This window comes from Anomaloglossus baeobatrachus, chromosome 11 (genome assembly GCF_048569485.1).
Source record: "Anomaloglossus baeobatrachus isolate aAnoBae1 chromosome 11, aAnoBae1.hap1, whole genome shotgun sequence".
Taxonomy (NCBI): Eukaryota; Metazoa; Chordata; class Amphibia; order Anura; family Aromobatidae; genus Anomaloglossus; species Anomaloglossus baeobatrachus.
In genome coordinates this window covers 119,813,290-119,838,169 of record NC_134363.1, presented here as the reverse complement: position 1 = coordinate 119,838,169, position 24,880 = coordinate 119,813,290, and the positions used below count along the sequence as shown (strand labels likewise).

Genomic DNA, 24,880 nt, shown 5'->3' with positions numbered 1-24,880 from the left:
CATGTCCCTGATGTACTCCGCTCCATCCAGCATCTTCTCCAGGGGCTGTAGATGGAGCACGGTCTCAGTGCCTGGAGACCGGTAAATCCCACTTCACCCAGAGCCCTGTAAAAAGGGATGGGGAAGGAATCAGCATGTGGGCTCCTGCCGCCGTACCCGCAATGGGTACCTCAACCTTACAAACACCTCCGACATACAGTGGGGTGAGAAGGGAGCATGCTGGGGACACTATATGTGTCCTCTTTTCTTCCATCCGATATAGTCAGCAGCTGCTGCTGACTAAAAACAATGGAGCTATGCGTGCGTGTCTGACCTCCTTGCGCACAAAGCTAAAACTGAGGAATCTGTACTCCTACGGGAGGGTGTATAGCCAGAAGGGGAGGGGCCTTACACTTTTAAGTGTAGTTCTTTGTGCGGCCTCCAGAGGGCAGTAGCTATACACCCACTGTCTGGGTCTCCCAATTAGGAGCGAAAAAGAAAAGGCGTACATGTTAACACATGGATTTGTTTGTTTTTTGTAGGGTGGTAGGAGCGCTGATAATGTGGACCTACCTACCACAAAGTGAGAACACGAGCAGGTTAGGGGTAAGGGTCCATTAGAGAGAGTTAGCAAAAATATTTGATCAGACAAAAGTACAAGTGACCCTTGTAATCACGTGAGCTTCGCCTTCACTACACAAACCGTGAGCTAGAAGTGAAAGGGAGTGACGTCAGTGGAAGTGATCACTACGACCCAGAGTCTGTATATCGGAGAAAACAGCGCAGCGTGAACACACTCCATGAGCAGAACGTAGTACTCACCACATACCAGGAGAGAACTTCACCCCAGGACCACATCACAGCCAGCACAACAACAGCTCTGCGGACACAGCCGGCTCGACCACAGCTCTGCGGACACAGCCGGCTCGACCACAGCTCTGCAGACACAGCCGGCGCCACCACAGCTTTGAGGACACAGCTGGAACCACCACGGTTCTTAAGACACAGCCAGCACCACCACAGCTCCGAGGACACAGTCGGCACAACCACAGCTCCAGAAGACACAGTCGGCACAACCACAGCTCCGAGGACACAGCCGGCACTACCACAGCTCCAAGAACACAGCTGGCACTACCACAGCTCCGAGGGGACAGCCGGCACTACCACAGCTCCGAGGAAACAGCAGGCAGAACCACAGCTCTGAGGACACAGGCGGCACTACCACAGGTCCGAGGACACAGGTGGCACTACCACAGCTCCGAGGACACAGCCGGCACTACCACAGCTCCGAGCACACAGCCGGCACTACCACAGCTTCGAGGACACAGCCGGCACTACCACAGCTCCGAGGACACAGCCGGCACTACCACAGCTCCGAGGACACAGCCGGCACTACCACAGCTCCGAGGACACAGCCGGCACTACCACAGCTCCGAGGACACAGCCGGCAGAACCACAGCTCCGAGGACACAGCCGGCAGAACCACAGCTCCGAGGACACAGCCGGCAGAACCACAGCTCCGAGGACACAGCCGGCACTACCACAGCTCCGAGGACACAGCCGGCACTACCACAGCTCCGAGGACACAGCCGGCACTACCACAGCTCCGAGGAAACAGCAGGCAGAACCACAGCTCCGAGGAGACAGCAGGCAGAACCACAGCTCCGAGGAAACAGCAGGCAGAACCACAGCTCCGAGGACACAGCAGGCACTACCACAGCTCCGAGGACACAACCGGCACTACCACAGCTCCGAGGAAACAGCAGGCAGAACCACAGCTCCGAGGACACAGCCGGCAGAACCACAGCTCCGAGGACACAGGAGGCACTACCACAGCTCCGGGGACACAGCAGGCAGAACCACAGCTCCGAGGACACAGCCGGCACTACCACAGCTCCGAGGACACAGCAGGCACTACCACAGCTCCGAGGACACAGCCGGCACTACCACAGCTCAGAGCACGGCTGCACTGCAGATAAGCTGCTTGTTTACAAGTGTCTGAATTTGGCAGTTGGATTCCATGCAGGGTGACCGGAATCTATGGTTGCTATAGAGAAGCCAAAACAATGACTTCATGCACTGGAGAGCCCCCCGCCCCCCGCCCCCCCCTGTCTGCACAGGGTAGACCCTGCCCCTTCTCTAATTATATACACCTCATCTGGACAGAAAGGTCCTCACTGATAATACAGATCAGTCATACAGGCACACACCAAATAATCATGAAACTGTAACTAGATCTGCACAGCTCACTTTACTGCAACAGAGACCGCAGAGCCAAGTAACAGAAAAACAGCATGACTACAAACAGAAAAAACAAATTAACAAACAAAATAACATTACTAATAATAAAACAAAGGATAAATATACAAAATAATAAAACAAACCTCATAAAGCCGCAGCATAAAGCAGAGCTATACAGCTATATACTACATATACGCCCTCATACACGTATCCCGGATAACCTCTGGACTTTTGCATTTAATTCCAACACTCGGAAGGAAGGAGGACGTTAGCATAGAAAGAGCCACAATAGTGGAGCGGACACTGATCAGTCACAATCCCCCTATTAAAATATATTATTGTCAGGTCACACAGAGATTAGACCAGAACCACAGTAAGGCCCTGTGCGCACCAAGGCTATGTGTCCACGGGAGAATGTAGCTGCGGATTTTTCTACATCAAAATCCGCAGCTTTCCCGCAAAATCCGCACCTTTTCAAAAGGTGCGGATTTGCCGCGGATTTACCGCGGAATTGCCGCGGATTTTTTATTTTTTTCCCCCAATTTTAAAGCCAAAATCCGGATGAAAATCCGCAACAATAATTGACATGTTGCAGATTTTTCCGGATCAAAATCCGCACGAAATCCGCTGCGGAAAAATCCGCAGCGTGGGCACAGCATTTCTAAAATGCCATAGAAATGGCTGGGAAGTGCCCGAGCTGCAGATTTTCGGGAAATCCGTGGCTTTTCCGCGAGAAATCCGCGGCAAAATCCGCGCATTTTCCGCAGCGTGGGCACATAGCCTTACCGGTTTTTCCCGCGGATTTCCTGCGGTTTCGCTGCATGTTATGTTCATAACATCTCTGCAGTGAATCACCAGCAAAACCTATGGGGAAAAAAAAATGCTGTGCGCACTATGCGGAATTTGACAGCTGCATGTTTTGCTGCGGGATTCCCACAGCAAAAACAATTGCATGACACTTCTTTTCCGCAGGTCCCTGCGGGATTTCACTACATTGACTACAATGTAATTGTGAAATCCCGCAGGGAAGTGATGTCATTACAGCAAGAGGAAGCGGAGCAGATACACACACATCACAGACACAGACATAGAACACACACACATCACACTCACACACAGACATATAAATACACATACAAATCAAACGGAAATATAGAAAAAAAAAAAAAAAACACGTGGGCTCCGCCGTATTTTTACCTTCCAGCCAAGGTAAACACACAGCGGCGGCCCGGTATTCTCAGGCAGGGGAGGACGGGGGGCAGGGTTAATCTCCCCCCTCCTCCTGCAGCCGAGAATATCAGCCGCAGCTGCCCAGGGACTGTTGCATGCATTATGCGGCAGTACCGGAGTATCCTCGGCTCTTCCAGATGCTGTGATGCGGGGGCTATCCTGGTAATAACGAGTTAATGTCAGCGCATCGCCGCCATTAACTCCAGGCTTGATCATGGCAGCGTCTATGTGACAGCGGACATGATCAACCCATAAGTAAAGTGAATAAACACACACACCGAAAAATCCTTTATTTTAAAAAAAACACAAAAAAAGCCTCCTCTTTAACCCCTTTATTAACCCCCCCGAAACACACAGCTCCGACGTAATCCACAGCTCTGGCGTAATCCACGTCTTGCGCTGCTTGCATCTAGAAGCAAGTGACACTGACCCAGCGCTGAATGCAGCCTAGCAACGAGACAGCAGAGGTAACCACAGGGCATTTCCCACGGCCGGTAATGTGAACTCACATTACCGCTCGGGAGAAATGCAGCGTGTGCTCACAGGGACTCTATCTATCTATTCCTCTATCTGTCTATTTATCTATCTACTATCTATCTCAGAAGGAAATTACCTTTTTTTTTTTTTCAATGTGCTTTATTGCATTGAATGCATTAAAGCACACGTACCAACCCGCACGCGGCAATACCGCGGTAAAACCGCGGCAAACCGCATGCAGTTTTCGGGTGCGGTTTGCCGCGTTTTTTTACCGCGTTTGCGGTAATCTTTCAGACCCTGCGGAATTTTCTTAATAAAATTCCTTTTTTTGCAGTGCGCACAGGGCCTTACAAATGATTTCTCAATAATTCTCAGATTTTAGCAAAACCCGTAGCCTGCCACAGGCCATAACAATCTTCAGTATATGTCTAATTGCTGTAATTTGGCAAAGAAAAGCTCTAGAACATAGCCGGCATTGCCAAACAGTGCGCAGAAGTCAGCAGTGACGGGTATGCTCACATACCGCTGTGTCCTGTCAAGTGCATCACATTATCGCGGCCCTGATGGAGCGGTTTTCAGCTGATCAGTGGCAGTGTGCCACTCTGGCAGCGGTCGAACTGCTCGGATACGGGGTCACTGCTGTGGCTTGAGGGTCTTCGAACCCGGGGGCTCGCAGCCACTCAAATTGTAAAAAAGGGGCTATTTAAAAAAGGAATAAGAGTACGTGATGCAACCCGTGGTTCGCGGTAAGGGAGTACGGCCGCTGCCGATGGGAGTACCCAGGGGAGATTGAGTGGGACAGCCAGATGACGTTACCCTCCATGGGTAGGGGAGACCCCGGGACTCTGAGATGGTGGGGCGGGGGTGCGCAGGGCCAGCTGGAAGCAGGGGAGGACCATGTACTCACTCAGGCAACATTGGTGATGGTGCAGCCGCAAAGAAGACGCTGACAACAAGGTGAACCAAGACTCTGGGTGCCGCTGCCCTCTTGGGGGAGCCCGTCCGGGTATCCCTCCCCTGTGGTACTGCCGGTGGTCCGTAGCCTGCCTCCGTGCACAAATTATAAAGTGTCTTTGTGGCCCGTAGGCATAAAGCTGTCTGGGCCCGCTCCCTCCTTTTTGGCTAAAGGAGCTGTGCTTTCAAGGGCTCCCGTGTGGGATTTCTGTACGCCGATTGGGTTGGAAAGCCCTATCCCCCTCGTTGCACTAGTGTCCCTGATCTCTGAGCTTCTTGGGGACAGTCCATAAAGTCACTATTCTCCATAGGTTAATTGCCAGGTTGCCTGAAGCTACTCCCCGACGTAGGGTCCTGTACCCTGCCGTGCTTTCAGTCCCGGACCAGTTATTAGTCTCAGATGCCTCCTGTCCTCCAAGACCAGGTCTAGGCACCTAGCCTCAATACCCTACGACCGGGTCTCCGATTCCTCCGGGCCCAGACCACTGTCTGCGACCCAACCTCTAACACTCAGGGAGCCACACACTCCCCAGGCTCCTTACTACTCGAGGGCTAACACTACACGGACTTACTTCCCTCCCACCAGTCTGCCTGACCCCTAGGTGGGCGGCCCTATTCGAGCTCAGCAGCCCACTGGTGTGTCTGACAGGTGTGGGGTGAGGTGTGGTTGGGATTTTGGATGCTGATAGAGGCAGTACTATAGGTTGGGAACCCTGAACCATGGGGGGGTTAAATACTGCACCAAAGGGCAAGTAGTGCAGTACCTGGTGACGCCCTGAATGGTCCAGCAGCGTTGAGCATCAGATCCCCACCCATCTCATGTCTATTTTATAAACAGCTCATCCTGGACAACCCCTTTAACCACTGAGTCCTATAACCTGTAGATAGAGAGGTTTATGCGCAGTTCAGGGTTGTCCAAGTTTGAGATAAAAGCCTGCCATGACTATGTGGCTGCAGACTTCTAAATCCTCACAGCGTGCACACTGTACACTGTCAGGATACTCCGGTGCCAGCGGCGAGGGGTCACATGACCAATGGGACACAGTCAAAGTTATTGCTTCTTCTCCCCTCCTGTCACCAGACAATAGCTCTTCAAAAAGACAAAAAACAAACAAAACACCACTCTTAGGCGGGCTTTGCACACTAAGACATTGCAGGTGCGATGTCGGTGGGGTCAAATTGAAAGTGACGCACATCTGGCATCGCATGCGACGTCGTAGTGTGTAAAGCCTAGATGATACGATTAACGAGCGCAAAAGTGTCGTAATCGTATCATCGGTGCAGCATCGGCGTAATCCATAATTACGCTGACGCGACGGTCCGATGTTGTTCCTCGTTCCTGCAGCAGCACACATCGCTGTGTGTGAAGTCGCAGGAGCGAGGAACATCTCCTACCGGCGTCACCGCGGCTTCCGTAGGTTATGCGGAAGGAAGGAGGTGGGCGGGATGTTTACATCCTGCTCATCTCCGCCCCTCCGCTCCTATTGGCCGCCTGCCGTGTGACGTTGCAGTGACGCCGCACGACCCGCCCCCTTAATAAGGAGGCGGGTCGCCGGCCAGAGTGACGGTCGCAGGGCAGGTGAGTGCATGTGAAGCCGGCGTAGCGATAATTTTCACTACGCCAGCTTTCACAAGATATTGTACCTGCGACGGGGGCGGGGACTATCGCGTGCGACATCGCAGCATCGGCTTGCGATGTCGCAATGTGCAAAGCCCGCCTTAGGGTAATTTGGAATTGAAAATGTACACCACAGAACCAACATAGTGATGACATCTGTGTACATTGCTGCGGGATATGTGAACGCTAAACAGACAATTACAATAAGAGGTTCTGCAGCAGATGTGGTCTGCATGAAGAAGAATGGGCCCCTGCAATACATTATTCAGAAGTCTCCGCAGACGCCTGTGACCTGTACATAGGCACCTGCTGCCTTTCTTTGGTCATTGAACTTGTAAAAGAAAATGTGAAAAATCATATAATTTACAGTAGAGGTCACATGATGTCATATATAATCTGCACAGTATTGCCAGTGGTGAATGTAAGGACTCAAGGCAAAGCGGCCGCTCTTCATCAGTGCACTGGGTCCAATCTTCACCCACTGGGATGAGCGTATGATTGGCTGACGTTATGCATGTGCTGTACCCTAAAGCCAAGTGCTGGACGTCTGCCGGTTGTGCACGTCCCATCAGGTATGTGCAGACGCGTCATCATAGAGGTCACTCACCGTATGCAGAAGTGCGGGGTCTGGACAAAGCCCTTCAGCTCAAAAGAAAGTCAGCTCTTTTTTATGCTCTACGCACATTACTATGTAATAGTACATACTGCAGCTGCTGAAGAACCTCTTCTAAAAAAGAAAGAACACCACATGTCCATCAATCGGCGGGTTTGCAGAAAAAAAAACACCACTCTACAATGATCTGTAAAATAGTCATATTCTGACATTTTTACAAATATGATTTACAGACACGTCAATGGAGAATTCACAATGATGCACATCACACAGATGTTCAGGACACGACATCTCAGTGGTTAGCACTGTATGGTGGCTCAGTGGTTAGCACTGTATGGTGGCTCAGTGGTTAGCACTGTATGGTGGCTCAGTGGTTAGCACTGCATGGTGGCTCAGTGGTTAGCACTGCATGGTGGCTCAGTGGTTAGCACTGCAGCCTTGCAGCACTGGGGTCCTGGGTTCAAATCTCACCAAAGGACACTATCTGCAAAGAGTTTGTATGTTCTCTCCATGTTTTTGTGGGTTTCCTCCCACACTCCAAAGACATACCGATAGGGATTCTAGATTGTGAGCCCCAATGGGGACAGTGGTGATGATGTCTATAAAGGGCTGTGGAATTAATGGCGCCATATAAATTAATAAATATTATTATTTCTCTATGTTGAGGCTCCAGCACCATCCGTCTCCATTGTCCCAACGTCATGCACAATCAGCGTTCTCCGCCCGGTCTGCGCCTCTCGTACAAGTAAAACCAGTTTGCTGGGTCAGTCTCGCCGCCTGCTCTCCCGCTCTTTTTCAGGAGCTTTACACAGATTACGAACTGTAAAAGGCAGAGTATAAGGACGGCATCGACCATATGGACACAAGGAATGCAGGTACACAGGTATGGCAAGGGAGGATGGACCCAAACTTCAGCTGTAATAACGGGGTCCCATGTGCCTGTCAGCAGTAAAGAATCCATTTTCTCTACTTTGCAGGCTTTTGACACTTTTTTCTAAAACAGTGTAGTAAATCTGATAAACTCTAAGGCGGGCTTTGCACACTACGACATCGCAGGTGCGATGTCGGTGGGGTCAAATTGAAAGTGACGCACTTCCGGCATCGCATGCGACATCGCAGTGTGTAAAGGCTCGATGATACGATTAACGAGCGCAAAAGCGTCGTAATCGTATCATCGGTGCAGCGTCGGCGTAATCCATAATTACGCTGACGCGATGGTCCGATGTTGTTCCTCGCTCCTGCGGCAGCACACATCGCTGTGTGTGAAGCCGCAGGAGCGAGGAACATCTCCTACCGGCGTCACCGCGGCTTCCGTAGGTTATGCGGAAGGAAGGAGGTGGGCGGGATGTTTACATCCTGCTCATCTCCGCCCCTCCGCTCCTATTGGCCGCCTGCCGTGTGACGTCGCAGTGACGCCGCACGACCCGCCCCCTTAATAAGGAGGCGGGTCGCCGGCCAGAGTGACGGTCGCAGGACGGGTGAGTGCATGTGAAGCCGGCGTAGCGATAATTTTCGCTACGCCAGCTTTCACAAGATATTGTACCTGCGACGGGGGCGGGGACTATCGCGTGCGACATCGCAGCATCGGCTTGCGATGTCGCAACGTGCAAAGCCCGCCTAAGGGTATGTTCACACAGAGGATTTTAGCAGCGTTTACGGAGCAGAATGCAACTATGTGCACAGGACGTCTTTTAAATACGCAGAAACCAAACAAGTTTTTCAAGCAGAAGACGCCTCAGGAAACAGTGGCGTTTTTTTTTTTTTGCATCATTAGTTATTTTCTGCAATTTTTTTTTTTTTTGCCAGTACATTTTTTTTGTGGTCTTTTTTTTTTTTTTTTTTTACTATCGCCTTCCAGTCATTTCTTTTCACTGCATTGAATAATGAGGAAACCATTATGAAATATGCTAAGCATATATCGATGGCAAAATGCTCCCAAAAAAAAAAAAAGAATCCCATTTTCTACCGGGCATTGTTTATCTGACATCCATCCAATGTGTATGAGGACTCTCCACTTACACCACAATCAGAGATCTGTTAAAATGGAATCTGTCACCAGGTTTTTGCTCCCCCATCTGAGAGCAGCATAATGTAGAGCTATAGACCCTGATTCCAGCGATGTGTCACTTACTGAGCTGTTTGCTGTCATTTTGATAAAATCTCTGTTTTCTCTGCTGCAGATCTAGCAGTTATACAGAGCTCATGAATATGCTGGACTGGCTGGCAGCAGGCTAAGTAGTCCTGTAATGATAATCTACTGGTGATTAAACAGTGATTTTATCAGAACTACACTAGGCAGCCAAGTAAGTGACACATCGCTGGAATCAGGATCTTAGTCTCTACATTATGCTGCTCTCAGATTAGGTCAAAGTGGCCAATGTCATAAACTGTCTGATTTTAGTCATTATGAGAGTTGAGCGGATTGCTAATAATCTGGGTCCGGCAGATCAGTGTCGGGTTGACAAGGAAGTCTGAGATCCGATCCGGAATCCGACCCAATATATATCAATAAGGAGCGGAATCCAGGACGAGAGGGAGGGAGAGAGGGGGAGAGAGAGGGGGAGAGAGAGGGGGAGAGAGAGGGGGAGAGAGAGGGGGAGAGAGAGGGGGAGAGAGAGGGGGTGGGAGAGAGGGTGTGGGAGAGAGGGGGTGGGAGAGAGGGGGGGGAGGGGGGGAGGGGAGGGATAGGGGGGGGAGGGATAGGGGGGGGAGAAGGGGGGGGAGAAGGGGGGAGAGGGGGAGAGGGGGAGAGAGAGGGAGAGGGGGGAGGAGAGAGAGGGGGGGAGAGAGAGGGGGGGAGAGAGAGGGGGGGAGAGAGAGAGAGGGGAGAGAGAGAGAGGGGGAGAGAGAGAGAGGGGGGGAGAGAGAGAGAGAGGGGGGAGAGAGAGAGAGAGGGGGGAGAGAGAGAGAGAGGGGGGAGAGAGAGAGGGGGGGAGAGAGAGAGAGGGGGGGGAGAGAGAGAGAGGGGGGGAAGAGAGAGAGGGGGGGAAGAGAGAGAGGGGGGGAAGAGAGAGGGGGGAAGAGAGAGAGAGGGGGGAAGAGAGAGAGAGGGGGGGTAAGAGAGAGAGAGGGGGTAAGAGAGAGAGGGGGGAAGAGAGAGAGAGGGGAAGAGAGAGAGGGGGGAAGAGAGAGAGGGGGGAAGAGAGAGAGGGGGGAAGAGAGAGAGGGGGGAAGAGAGGGGGGGGAAGAGAGGGGGGGAAGAGAGAGAGGGGGGAGAGAGAGAGGGGGGGAAGAGAGAGGGGGGGAAGAGAGAGAGGGGGGGAAGAGAGAGAGGGGGGGAAGAGAGAGAGGGGGGGAAGAGAGAGAGGGGGGGAAGAGAGGGGGGGAGAGGGGGGGAGAGGGGGGGAGAGGAAGGGGAGAGGGGGGAGAGGGGGGGAGAGGGGGGGAGGGGGGGGGAGGGAGAGAGAGAGGGGGGGAGAGAGAGGGGGGGAGAGGTGGGGGAGAGAGGGGGGGGAGAGGGGGGGAGAGAGAGGGGGGGAGAGGTGGGAGAGAGAGGGGGGGGAGAGAGGGGGGAGAGGGGGAGAGAGAGAGAGAGAGAGAGAGAGAGAGAGAGAGAGCGGGGGAGAGCGAGAGAGCGAGAGAGAGCGGGAGAGCGAGAGAGCGAGAGAGAGCGGGAGAGCGAGAGAGCGAAGAGAGAGCGAGAGAGGGGGAGAGAAAAAAAAAAAACCCAAAAGAAAAACCCAAGGATTCCGGATCGTGCACCCGGAATTCCGTGCCGTGTCCAGGTTGGACCCGGATCTAGCGCTGAAACCGCGCGGATCCGGATTTTTCAAGTCCGGGTCCGCTCAACACTAGTCATTATCTACTTCACAACTAGGAACAAGTCGAATACTGGAAAGAAAAGCAAATGAAACTATTTATCCCTTTATGTTCCATTTTTGTCTAAATCAATCAAAATGATACAATTGAAACATTGCAACTTTGGAAACAAAGATAAGAAACCCGTGCTTACTGGCAAAACAAGTGGATTACGGAAATAACCCATAAACCCAATACCATGCAGAAAAAACAAAACAACACCGTTGTAGTGAAAATAAGTTATTTTGATATAATATCAAACACTATAAAACCAAAATCTAAATACAAACACAAAATGTCATTGTTTTCCCCATTTTTCAGGACATTTGATGGCAAATTAAGCAATAAGCTAGACATATTTTCCTGCCAAAAACAAGCTCTAATAGGATAGTCAATATAAAAATAAAAAGTTACGGCTCTTAGGTGGAGGGATGCAAATCTACAAACTGACCCAATTAGTGATCGTTGGGTGGGCATCTCCCAAAACTACCAGTAATTCCCATGGAATACGAGCAAACACCGCTCTGTACATTATATTATACAGATAACTTACTTTATGTATACACAAATACAGACAATAGTAATATAGAATAGACACCACAAAGTGTAACAAGCACACAGCGAGATGGGCGATGTCGGGGCACACAGAGATCATGGGGCCCCATAGCAGAATTTTAAAATTGCCCCTCCCCCCCCATAAAAATAATATTCAGCTGGGTCACAGCAGAGCATATTTCACAACTTTACAATGTAATTTTCCTTCTATTGAAGCCCCCAGATTCCCCTTTCATTGCACCAATAAAGTATAATGGCAGCAAACGTGCCCCACAAACACTGTATGATAATCCACAGTGACTTCCCCAACAGTACCCCCAACGTATAGTATAATGACTCTGCTGTATGATTTCCAACGGTGACCCCCACACAGCCCTCCATGGAGTATAAGGGGCCTACATACAATGTAATGGCCTCGAAATAGTATAATAGCCCCCACACAGTATGACAGCCCCACACACACCTTCACGCTGTATATACGCTTGCATATAGTATAGTGATTTAACAAATGAAAAACACAAAATCCCTATAAAATTAATCTTTAATAATAATTAATAAAAATCACCTGATTTTGTATTGGGGGAGATATACTGATGATGTCCTGGTCATCTGGGAAGGTACCCCACAAAAGTGCCATCGTTTTATGGGATGTATTAACACAAATGAGATCAATCTCAAGTTCACTTGTGAGATTCATCAGTCACAACTTTCGTTTTTGGATGTTTTAATCAGTATCAGTAGCGATGGAGTATTATCAACAAAGACCTTTAGGAAGCCCACCTCCACTAATAGTCTGTTGTGTTGGGATAGCTTCAATCCTGCTCCCCTCAAAAAAGGTATCCCTAAGGGTCAATACCTAAAGGGCCATTTACACGCTGCGACAACGCTAACGATATATCGTCGGGGTCACGGTGTTTGTGACGCACATCCGGCGTCGTTAGTGACATTGCAGCGTGTATCACCTATAAGCGACCTTAAATGATCGCAAAAGAGGCAAAAATCGTTGGTATGTGAAACGTCGTTCATTTACCAAAAATCGTTGTCTGGTCAGCAGCAAGGTTGTTTGACGTTCCTGCAGCAGCACACATCGCTATGTGTGACACCACAGGAACGAGGAACAACCTCGCTCCTGCGGCCACCCACAATGAGGAAGGAAGGAGGTGGGCGGGATGTTTACGTCCCCGCTGATCTCCGCCCCTCCGCTTCTATTGGACGGCTGCCGTGTGACGTCGCTGTGACGCTGGACGGACCGCCCCCATAAAAAGGAGGCGGTTCACCGGCCACAGCGACGTCGTAGGGAAGGTAAGTCCGTGTGACGGGTGTTAGCGATGTTGTGCGGCACGGGAAGTGATATGCCCGTGACGCACAATCAACGGGGGCGGGTACGCTCGCTAGTGATCTCACTAGCGAGATCGCAGCGTGTAAAGTACCCTTTAGAGTATGGAGGAGCTGCTCAGGGGATTGGGATTTCCTTGAACTATCCAGGGATCTAAGGAGGCAATTTAAAGAAAGGGGCTATCCCCACCAGGTTGTTCATAGGGCATTTCATCATGCACTTGGTTGGGGTCGTAGTTCCCGGTTACAGACAAGGAGAGTTGAGGAAGATGTTGGACCAATAAGAATTATAGGAACTTTTGACAATCAGTCAGAGAATTTTTCAGATTCTGCGCAGACACTGGAACATCCTTAGGGCGGATCCGGGTCTTGTGGATGTCATACCCCCTCGTCCCATGGTTACCTTTAGGAAAGGGGGTTCGATTGAGAACCAGCTAGTACACAGCCACTAGTCGTCCAGTACCCAGGGGCACTTGGTTGAACAGAAAATCTTTGGGCACATTCCGCTGTGGAACTTGCAAATATTGTGATTGGATTCTACCGGACAAGTCCTTCATTAGCGCCAGCACGTGTGGTCAGTATTTTATGAGGGATTTTGTGAATTGCAAAAGTGAAGGATTGGTTTACCTGGCGACATGTAATTGCCCCCTCGACTATGTAGAGAAGACAACTAGAGAGCTGAGGAGGCGGCTAGGGGAACGTATCAGCAATATTAGACACAAAAGAGACACCCCATAGACATGTCTGGGATCATCATCAGGGGGATTTGAAATCTTTTTATTTTTGTGTCTTGAAAGTGATAAGACCAAATCCAAGGAGGAGAGGTGACTGGGATAACAAGGTTTTACGGAAGGAAACTCAGTGGATCTTCCATCTAAAATCCCAGTCCCCTAGTGGCCTTAATGAGAGACTTAATTTTACACTATTTATTTAGTGATTACTTTTCTTTGTTTTTTTTTCTTAGAGTGTTTGAATTCAGTTTCTGGATTGAACAGCCCTTTCTATTGACCCAAAAATTGGGGTACACATTCTTCATACCCGTTTGAGATGCAATATCTACTTGATCCAGTTTTTTGACCTTTGTATCAAAAATAGGCTAGCCTTATATATATATATTTTTTTTAGGATCCTTTATGTAACCCCACTGTAAAGCCTGCTTTACACCTTGCAATTAAGCATACGATATCGTATGCGATCGTAACCGCCCCCATCGTATGTGCGGCATGTTCAATTTTGTTGAATGTGCCGCACAAACGAATAACCCCCGTCACACGTACTTACCCGTCCATACGACCTCGATGTGGGCGGCGAACGTCCACTTCCTGGAGTGGGAAGGACGTTCGGCGTCACAGCGACGTCACGCGGCAGCCGGCCAATAGAAGCGGAGGGGCAGAGATGAGAGGAACGTAAACATCCCGCCCACCTTCTTCCTTCCGCATTGCCGGCGGGAGTTGCAGGACGCAGGTAAGATCTGTTCATCGTTCCCGGGGTGTCACACACTGCGATGTGTGCTACCCCGGGTACGATGAACAACCTGGCGTTCAATTTTTAGGAATTGAATGACGTGTATGCGATGAACATTTTACCGTTCAATCGCAATCGCACGTAGCTGTCACACGTTACAATATAACTTACGATGCCAGATGTGCGTCACTTATGACGTGACCCCGCCGACATATCGTAAGATATATAGTAGCGTGTAAAGCGGGCTTTAGGCATTGCGCTTGGTAAGACCCCTTAATGCACCAGAGTAGTGACAGTGTAGGCCCGCTTGCTCCATTGGTATCTTGGTGCAGGGGTTAATTATTAACCCATGACTGGTGATACATTGGTGATGCCCCCCTTTTTTCTTGGGGGCTTAGGCAGATGGTTCTTCACAGAGGCATAGGGTGTCTTGAACACCTCTTAATGGTGTTTATAGACTATCCCCTCTAGATGCAGACCAATACATGCAACTGTTGAAATATGTTTTTCACTTTATTGCTAACATAACCGGTGCCTGGAAATTACTTATACATATGTGGTTTGACGGTTCAATACTGGGAGGTGCGTTTTTGACACGAATGATGAGGGATTTCGGTTATAAGCACTTCCAGTACGGTCTGCCGTCTTCTGGGGTGTTTATTAGCACGTGTGAACTAATGCAGCAGCTCCAGGTAGGACGCCGTGAATGATTACCCTGACAGCACCTCTAGTATATCGGATCGACAGACGCTGAGCGCGCATGCGCGATTCCATATGGTGACGTTTGAAAATGACGCCAGGTTGGTTACTATGGCGCCGGTCTAGAGACATGCAAAATGTAGTGATTGTGTCATAGAGCGCGTGCGTGATTCCATATGGTGACGCTGAGAAGGATGCCTGGTTTGTTACTTACAAGTGAAAAGGTTTTGGTATCGTGTTATCCAGTTGAAAAATTATTGAATGTTCTCAGTGAGAGGAACAAAATTATAATCTTGTGATACCTTTTAATGGCTAACTAAAATAAAATAAAGTGATGTTACAAAGCAAGCTTTCGAGACATCTCAGATCTCTTCATCAGGCATGGTATGACAAAATATCTGAAGAAACACAAATATATACACAAACAGAGCAGAGGTATGGCATAATAAAAGGACATTTAAATTAATTTAAACAAACACTGAGCTTAGAAAGTGAATCCTTAATTAGCTTTGATTAGTGGTGTGAGAGTTTTATTGTCCCAATATCCATGTAGGATCAGAGGTCTGGTCAGTCTCTGGAATAGACTCCTCAGATTTTATAATGGGCCATAAATCCTCCTGACAGGCTGAGTCCTGTGTCCACAGAGTTAAACATTGTGATGAATTTGTATTCCCTGACCCTGCGATGGCTCTGTGATCTGAAGTTGCCTTTTAATATGACAACTTTCATGTGGTTTATGTTGTGTCCTGAAGCACAGAAATGTTTGGCCACAGGTAAATGGATTTTTTTGTCTGTAATTGTGTGGCAGTGAGATCTCATCCTTGCTCTCAGTCTCTGTCCTGTTTCTCCAACATAGAGACCCCCAATAGGACAAGCTTGCTTTGTAACATCACTTTATTTTAGTTAGCCATTAAAAGGTATCACAAGATTATAATTTTGTTCCTCTCACTGAGAACATTCAATGGTTTGTTACTAGGACACCGATTTTATGACTTGTGCAATGCAGTGATGTATGTCACAGAGCACGTGCGCAAACTGAGGCGGCGGCTCCGGGTAGGACACCATGGATGATTTCCTTCATGGTACCTCGGGTTGCTGCACATGAGTGCGCAGGCGCCATCCCATGTGCTGACACTGGAAACACATCTAGCTGGTTGCTATGGCAATGGTTCAGTGACATGCACAATGGAATAGCTGGGAGCTCTAGGGCGAGTTCATACAGACATGTGCTATATGGTTTTGAGGACAGGAGCGTGTATGGGGGTCCAAGATTGTTTGGACCCCTAGTGTTATTGCTTGGTCTATTTAAGTCCGCACTTTTATGGGGTCAGCCACTACCATGGATGACACCTGAATCTTTCCTTTTCCGCTGGGCCTCCTGATGATCCGAAAACAGGCGGGGAAACGCGTCGAGGCCGTGCATATTGCACCAACACAAGGTAAGTGGTCCATCAGTGATACATTATATTCTAGTTGTCTATTATGACAAAATTGTGGGTTTGATTGTGGACCAGCTTAAATACATGTGCCTAGGTTGTATGGGCTACTAATTATTACAATTGTGCGTATTTGTCTGTATAAGCCCTTAATATCGGGTTTGGTCACAATAGTGCATCCTATGTAAGTGCATTATATGCTGAACTAATCATAGATCTAATTGGTCAGCATTGATTGTATGAATGTCAGGTGACATTTATCCCAGATTAGGAGGACATGATTTTTGTTCCCTTTGATTATGACAAATCTGCATTTATAACTATGTGATAGATGTGATCAGTCATTTGCATATCATTATCACTTACAGACATTAATTAGGTGCAGTTATGTCATGGGATATTAACCCTGGAACAGGATGGTAGGAGTCTGATTTTTTCTAATTACTATCATAACTAATATACAATAATAGTCCTGCAATAACTCAATCGCTGACGCATGTTTTCTTATACATGGTAGGGTGAGTGAAGGGTGAGTGAGGGTTAGCCGACGTGGAACGGGGGCGCCCAGCTAAGTTAGGGTGTCATACCCTCCGTTGGTAGGCAGGGGTCAGATTTAGAGACTTACTAGGGTGATCATTGTCTATAACCCATTGTGGCGAGTGTGACCTTTCTCTGGGCCTCTGCCAAATGTTATGGATTGTGTCTAGCTACCCCTCACCTAACATTGTTGACCCTTATATACCTTTGTTTGCGTTTTTTTCACCTGGGCGATTTTAATAAATTATTATTAAAGATTACTTTTATAGGGATTTTGTGTTTTTCACTTATTAAATCATTTTGTGACTATCCCAGTACTATTTGATTTGTTAGCTCATATAGTATAGTGGACCTCAAATAACCGTAGAGAAAGTATAAAGGCTCCCTTATAGCCCTCCAATAGGCCCCACAAAGCCTTCCATATATTATAATGGGCCTCACATAGTCCTCCATGTAATATAATGCACCCTATAGTCCTTCATACAGTATAATGCACTCCATATAGTTATCCATATATTACAATGCATCATCCATAGTCCTCCATATATTATAATGCACAGGGGGGGGGGGGCTGGGACCCTTGACTCAAGGGCCCCATAGCAGCAGTGAGGTCTGCTACCATTGGCGACGGTTTGCCACTGGGCGATGTCCCCACCACATATGATTTGGCTGGTAATGTGGTCCAGGTATATTAAGCGCAGAAGTCAGGCAAACAATGCAATGCATATCTGCAGGTCTAATAAGATTTACTACATACAGAGCTCAGCATAAATGAGTACCCCCCTTTGAGTAAAGACATAAGGGAATCATGGCGATAAGGTAACCAGAAAAAAAGAGAAAACAAAATCAGCCCCCTTGAGAAAGCGAGCACTGAGACACGTGAAACGCACGTTGGTGGGTCCTGATCAGTCCCCCTGCAGGTATAGCTTTTGAGCTGATGGTTTATAGGTTCATGCACTTGCATGCTATAATTTATTGATCTCTCTGTACTTTCTAAATGGACTGATCAATAGCAATTTGCCTTAGTTCCCCAGTTTGTGGGGTTTCGCCAGGAAGCGGAAAACTTGAAATGCGACTGTTTAAAATCCTTGATGTGAATGTAATGAGCTGCTTGGATTTTTATGGAGTCCAATGAATTAGATGATAATTTACAGGCAATTTATTAATTTACAGCTCTTGTTTACCTCCATCTGCCCTGCAGGGGGCTGATTTTTTCTGGTTACCTTATTGCCATGATTCCCTGATGTCTTTACTAACATAGGTATCTCAGCCTTTTATACAAATGGTTCAGGGATTCTTTGACTGTATTTTTTTCACACTGCATTTGTGCAATTGGTATGAACAGTATTCAGTATTTTATATACAATCCTTTAAGTCCTCTTCTGTTCTCCCCCTCTTGAATATTACCATGTGGACATACGAGAGTCTTGATAAATATTGGGTGTACTTGATTTCCCCTGGATATGTTTACGAAGTGACTTAACCAATGGATTTCCTGCATCACATTTCTGCACCTGCCTGAAAAGACAGACACTTTAAGGAGAAAAACACAGAGTCCATTAGGATTCGTCTTAATCCCACTTTCAGGGTTATTTAATTTCCTTAACGTAGTGTGAACAAAGCCTTGGTCTTAGAAAAGCAAAAATAGAGCAAAGGAGGGCACTCACCGGCTGCCGTATCCAAGAAATCCAGTTTATTTCAACACTAAGTGGTACATTAAAATAGCAAGAGGGAGGGGGGAGTGCACAGCACAGCAGACGATGGCCGTTTCGTACAAAAGCACTTCAACAGGTCTACGAGGCAATGAGTTTGAGGCATTTGTCAGTTTTTTGAATACAACAAAATCGGTGGTAGACCTGTTGAAGTGCTTTTACACGAAACAGCCGTCGTCTGCTGTGCACTTTCCCCTCCCTCTTGCTATTTTAATGTACCACCTAGTGTTGAAATAAACTGGATTTCTTGGATACGGCAGCCGGTGAGTGCCCTCCTTTGCTCTTTTTTTGCTTTACTTGGATGGGACTTTGCCTGGAAGGAGCACCACTGTGTTTTCTATTAGCCACATCTCTGCCAGTGAAAGTTGTACTGGACCTCGTATGGTAATACGCCCTTGGTGAAAAACTGGTCGTCAGCCGATTAGTGCCCGGTGTTTTGCCCTGAATTCCTTGAAAGCCTTGGTCTTAGGCTACATTCAGACTTCCATGTGAAGTGTCGGTGGGCTGCGTGACCTTTTATCGGAAAGCACACACACCCAGTGAGTATATTCTATTCTGATCATTACAAGTAAATCAGAACAGGATCTGATCCGAGTCTCATAGATCCAACATTTGGATCTGTGACAACGAATGTCTGAACATATCCATTTTACTCACTGTCCGTGTCCTGTCCAGAAAAATAAAAAAATGGACGTCACAGGGATATTTCATACAGATGTGTGAATGCAGCTTTACCGTGGTATGTACTGGTAGTGGCAGGTAACCAACATATTTTAATAAACTGCAAAACAAACATTTTTCTGTATTGTTTTTCACTTGTGAAGGTTTTGTAATTTGTAGCAGTATTCATCCCTCGGACGCCATACCTCCTGCAGCCGCACTCCTCTGCTCCAGCACATAGTCATACAACACAATCAAAAACCCTATTTCAGTGTCCTAAGTTAATTATTATTTGGCACCTACAACAACCTGCAGAAAAGCTACAAAGAGCCTCTCCGGCTGGAGGACCCGACAACTCCATACATTTCATAGACAGTTCACTGATTGCACAAGGAACCATGCAATACCTCAGTTTACCTGTGGGAGTGCTGCAGAAAAACGTCACACCTGCCGCCAGATTCCCTCCCATATCACAACACAGTTCTGTAGATATCATTGTCTTACCATGTGAACCTCTATTCTGCCTGTGACATAGGGAGCTCCTCGTGTCCAAATTATTCTCCACTAGCGTCTCTGCAAGAAGAAAAGACAAAGGGTCAGCATTACCGGGGGCCGATATCCTGCCGTGCCTTCAGGTGTTGAATAATAATGAGGTAGGACTCTGTGTCTGACCATGTGTGCTGTGGACTATAACCCCTCCAGGTGGGATGTATGCTTTACTGTAGGACTGGTATCGTATTGCTGTGGTGTTTGTCACTCATGGCAATAGGCAGGATTTTGGATTGTAGAGTAAAGACATGGCTGTAATGGAGATTCGTTTTCTCCAGTAATCATTCATTCATTCAAGTTTTATTCTAAGGAGGCAGAAGTGCATCAGGAGTGAACGCTGCAGCTGATCGTTCCCAGTCAGTCTGAGTATTCGCTGCCCCTCTATCTGCCTCCGGGCTGTGATTGACAGGTCTCTGCTTTTCAGTGACCTGCCTCCGCCGGCCAAAATCTCACTGCTGGAGAAGGCAGGTGTGCAGTCACTCCCACATGACATATCTGAGCCAAAAAAAAAAAATGTTCTGAGCATGTGCAGCTCATGCCAAGGATAGCGCCTGTGTGAGGTTTTGGCCAGAGGAGGCAGGTCTGGAGGCAGGTGGAGGGACTACCCAGAGCAGGAGGCCAAGACCCAGAGCAGCCTCTAGCCTCATTAGCAGATAACGTGAAGGGGCGATAACCGGAGAATGGAAAAATGGATTTCTTATAAAAAAATATCAAGTGAATCAGCAGTAAGGTGCCATTATCACCATGTCTTTAGCTCTCAATCCAAAATATCTTTCTTAAGCAACCAGGCATTTTTTTGGTCTTAAGGATGAAAATCTTTACATTTTGACATTACAGACAGCATATAAATACTTTTAATAGTATACTATGCCAGTGTATAGTAATATGCAAAGACACTAAAGTTGTTGTGAATCTATTACGAGGATCGGGTCCATCAGCCACGGCAGTGATCAGTGGCCGTAGGACGGGAACCCTGATGACATCCGCGGCTTCTATAATTATCCAGCCTGCTAATCAAAGGACAAGCCCTGCATGCTGTCAGGTAAGAGGTAGATCATATGGATCCCATCCAGCGGCCATAGAGTACCGCCCTGACCAATGGACGGGGTCCTTGGAAATGAATGGCACCAACTGTAAAAGATACCTAATGTCTTTTACAGTTGGTGCCACGCATAGCGAGGTAGCCAGCCACCCACAACAGCCCGCGATCCTCCAACGCACGGATCAACACCAATGCCAGGGACGAGAGACTGACACGAGGAAATAGGCATAGATCCAGCTGCAAGGGTTAACGGTTTATTCGATCAGCTTAGATTACTAATATGATTAAAGCTTCAAAATTTTTAATCCGTGCAGCGGGATCAATCCAGCTTTCCTTCTATACTATGAGAATACTGTAGCCTGAGCCCCAGAGAGGAGCGGCGCTCTAGATAACAGCCGCGCTCTGGAAAGGAGCAGCGCTCTAGATAAACAGCTGTGCTCTGGAAAAAGAAGCAGTGCTCTAGATAACAGCCGTGCTCTAGATAACAGCCGTGCTCTAGATAACAGCCGCGCTCCGGAGAGGAGCGGTGCTCTAGATAACAGCCGTGCTCCGGAGAGGAGCGGTGCTCTAGATAACAGCCGTGCTCCGGAGAGGAGCGGTGCTCTAGATAACAGCCGTGCTCCGGAGAGGAGCGGTGCTCTAGATAACAGCCGTGCTCCGGAGAGGAGCGGTGCTCTAGATAACAGCCGTGCTCCGGAGAGGAGCGGCGCTCTAGATAACAGCCGTGCTCCGGAGAGGAGCGGCGCTCTAGATAACAGCCGTGCTCCGGAGAGGAGCGGCGCTCTAGATAACAGCCGTGCTCCGGAGAGGAGCGGCGCTCTAGATAACAGCCGTGCTCCGGAGAGGAGCGGCACTCTAGATAACAGCCGTGCTCCGGAGAGGAGCGGCGCTCTAGATAACAGCCGTGCTCCGGAGAGGAGCGGCACTCTAGATAACAGCCGTGCTCCGGAGAGGAGCGGCGCTCTAGATAACAGCCGTGCTCCGGAGAGGAGCGGCGCTCTAGATAACAGCCGTGTTCCGGAGAGGAGCGGCGCTCTAGATAACAGCCATGCTCCGGAGAGGAGCGGCGCTCTAGATAACAGCCATGCTCCGGAGAGGAGCGGCGCTCTAGATAACAGCCGTGCTCCGGAGAGGAGCTGCGCTCTAGATAACAGCCGTGCTCTGGACTCTGTTATCGTGATTACAGTGAAATCATTCACAAGTTTTTACACACATAGATGATCACAGGGCAGGGACATAGCCCTCAGCTGCGCCTCCGGTAAAAACTCCAAAGGTCATTAGAGACAAAGTATGCTGTATTCTCCCAGATTCAACCACTTCAATTGAGAAAATCTGCAGCCTTTAAAAAAAATCCTTAAATGAAGGGGTGACCTCCCGACGAAGCGATTGCGAAACGCGTCGAGTTGCAGGGCGGTGTGTGTGTGCACGGTGTCCGAGGGGTCACCTGGGTAGGTTATTTAACCTGTACCGGTCCCGGGTGCTCTGCCTTCTTTCATGTGTGACAGGCTCTGGCACTTTGAGGGTCTGTCAGCAGGCTAGTTTACAAGCGGACATATTTCCACTAGTCATTTGAGTGGCTTTATTGTCTGTGTATTTTTCATGCCTTACAATTGGTGATAAATCTAATGATTGATCAGTCATTTTGATGTAATTCACTGACAGTTGCTTTTTCTTATGACTAAATATGCTTATATCTTGATATGTTAATCCACATTTTATGTATGAAGGCATGTGATGATTATTGTGGATATATTTAGGTCTTACTCGGACTCTGGTTTTCAGACACACCTCCCTGTGTTATTGCAGTTTTTTTTATATGTGCACGTTTTTGTATCTTACCCTGCCCTTTTGCATCCTTGTAATATCTTGATAAAATTTTTGTATGGAATAAAGAATATTATTCTTAATAATTGATACAGTCTGACACTATATTTATGACAATAGAGAGAATTATGGAGGTCTTTTGTAGGAATATGTGTCCAACCCATGGGCCTGTATGCAGGATGTGTATGAATGCAGACCAACACAGATTCCCAGGGGGCCGCAGTGCTTAACTGCATAGTGGGATGCTGGCCCTTTAATTCTAGTACAGACAAATGTGCATGAGAGCTAGCAGCATTCAGTACTGAACATGGCTGCAGCTCACACAAGGCCAGACTAAGTCTGACACTGGCCAGTGGCAAGGTCAGGGTTATCTTTGGGTGGTGTTCGGGAACTCTGCGCTCCTGTCCCACTCCCATCTGAAGCTGTAGCCTGTTATTATTCCCATATCTGCAGGATCTAGGTGAGAGTGTATACAGCAGAGACTCAGTGTGTCCTATGTGATGTGTATACAGCAGAGACTCAGTGTATCCTATGTGATGTATATACAGCAGTCTCAGTGTCTCCTAAGCTATGTACACTGATGAGCAAAATGGTATCAATGTTTTGAACTTTTGACTTCCAGGCTCCATATCTCACCATCCACTACAGCTTTGTTGAGACAACCTTCATTTATAGACAATACATAAATCTGACTTACAACTATTTAGCATAGGATAAGTTATTCAGATTCTTATCATGTCACTGCATTGTTACTGTTTTGCTATTTCGTAAATCCACCTTTGACTTTCAACACTGCCTGAATCCTTCTGAGCTCTTGATCAGATTCAAGCATGTGTAGACTGAAATCTGACCCCAGGTCTCTTCTAAAAGTTTCAATATCGGTGCATCCTAAGGGACTCATTTGGGTATGTATACGGCTTTTTCTTCATCTCTACACACAAGTGTTTGATTGGTTGGGGTCTGGGAACTGTGGGGGCCAATCCAGTCCCTCTACTTCATTGTCATTCTTTGCCAAACTTGACATATGCTTCTAGTCGTTGTCCTGCTGAACACTATGTCCTTTCCATACCCATAATACTCGGGTGTATGAAGTAACTCTTATTTTAGGATATTCACTTATAGTTCAGCATTGAGTCCACTATCGACCCTGGTCAAGTATCCAACTTTTTTCGCTCTGAAACAATCTCATATCACCAGGCGTCCTCCACCAAACTTAACAGTTTCTTCAGTTTCTCTATCCATTAGCGCCTTTTTCCTTTTTTTATTCCAGACCCATTTCACCCATCAGAGCTTAGACGATAAACTTTCATCTCATTGCTACAAATCATTGGTTTCCAATCTCCCACCTTTTTACAAACTCGATCCGACGCTTCTTAGGATGATATTGAAGTTGAGGCTTCTTCCCCTTTTTCGGAGCCACCATTCTAGGCTTGTGTAACGCGTGTCACACAATGCACGCATGGACTTCAGTGATCTCACTATTACGAAGCATACGAGCCTCCTCCATCAGACAAGAATCTGCAGAACTCATCATATGCTAAATAGCTGCAAATCAAAGGTATGTATGAGATAGGCAAGATGATTGTGCATAACATGAAGGTCGTCTCACCAAAGCTGTGCGATATGGAGCCTGGACATCAAAAGTTCAGAACATTGCTACCCTTTTCCTTGTCGGTGTATGTACAGCAGTCCCAGTGTCCATCAGTGTTAGTGTCCTAACTAAATCTATAGACATCTATGGTTTGATTTATTGGCCTGTGTGGATTGGATGGTTTGTTACGGACATCTGGTGAAAAATTCATGTCAATGGCACCTAAAGAAAATAATTACTTAGAAAATTGGTGACGTATTTAATATTTATTTCACCTGCTGATATATATATATATATATATATATATATATATATATATATATATATATATATATATATCTATCTATGTGTGTGTGTGTGTAATTATATATATATATATAATTACACACATACATACATACAAGCAACTACAATGACATGTACACACCTATAGACACACACACATATATACAGAACCACACACACACACACACATTATATATATATATATATATATATAGACATATAGATATATATCAGTGTGGTTATGTATGTATGTGTGTATGTGTGTGTGTGTCTATCTATAG

At 47.5% G+C, this 24,880-nt stretch overlaps 1 protein-coding gene across 1 annotated transcript in view; it reads right to left on the bottom strand.

Annotated features, from left to right (window-relative positions):
• The window catches only part of TBCEL (tubulin folding cofactor E like), a 131,098-nt gene that overhangs the window by 80,363 nt on the left and 25,855 nt on the right, over nucleotides 1-24,880 (bottom strand). The window contains exon 2 of the mRNA XM_075327631.1: nucleotides 19,813-19,881. Coding sequence (XP_075183746.1) covers nucleotides 19,813-19,815 — 3 coding nt within the window. The 5' untranslated portion in view covers nucleotides 19,816-19,881. The remainder of the gene's footprint in view (nucleotides 1-19,812; nucleotides 19,882-24,880) is intronic.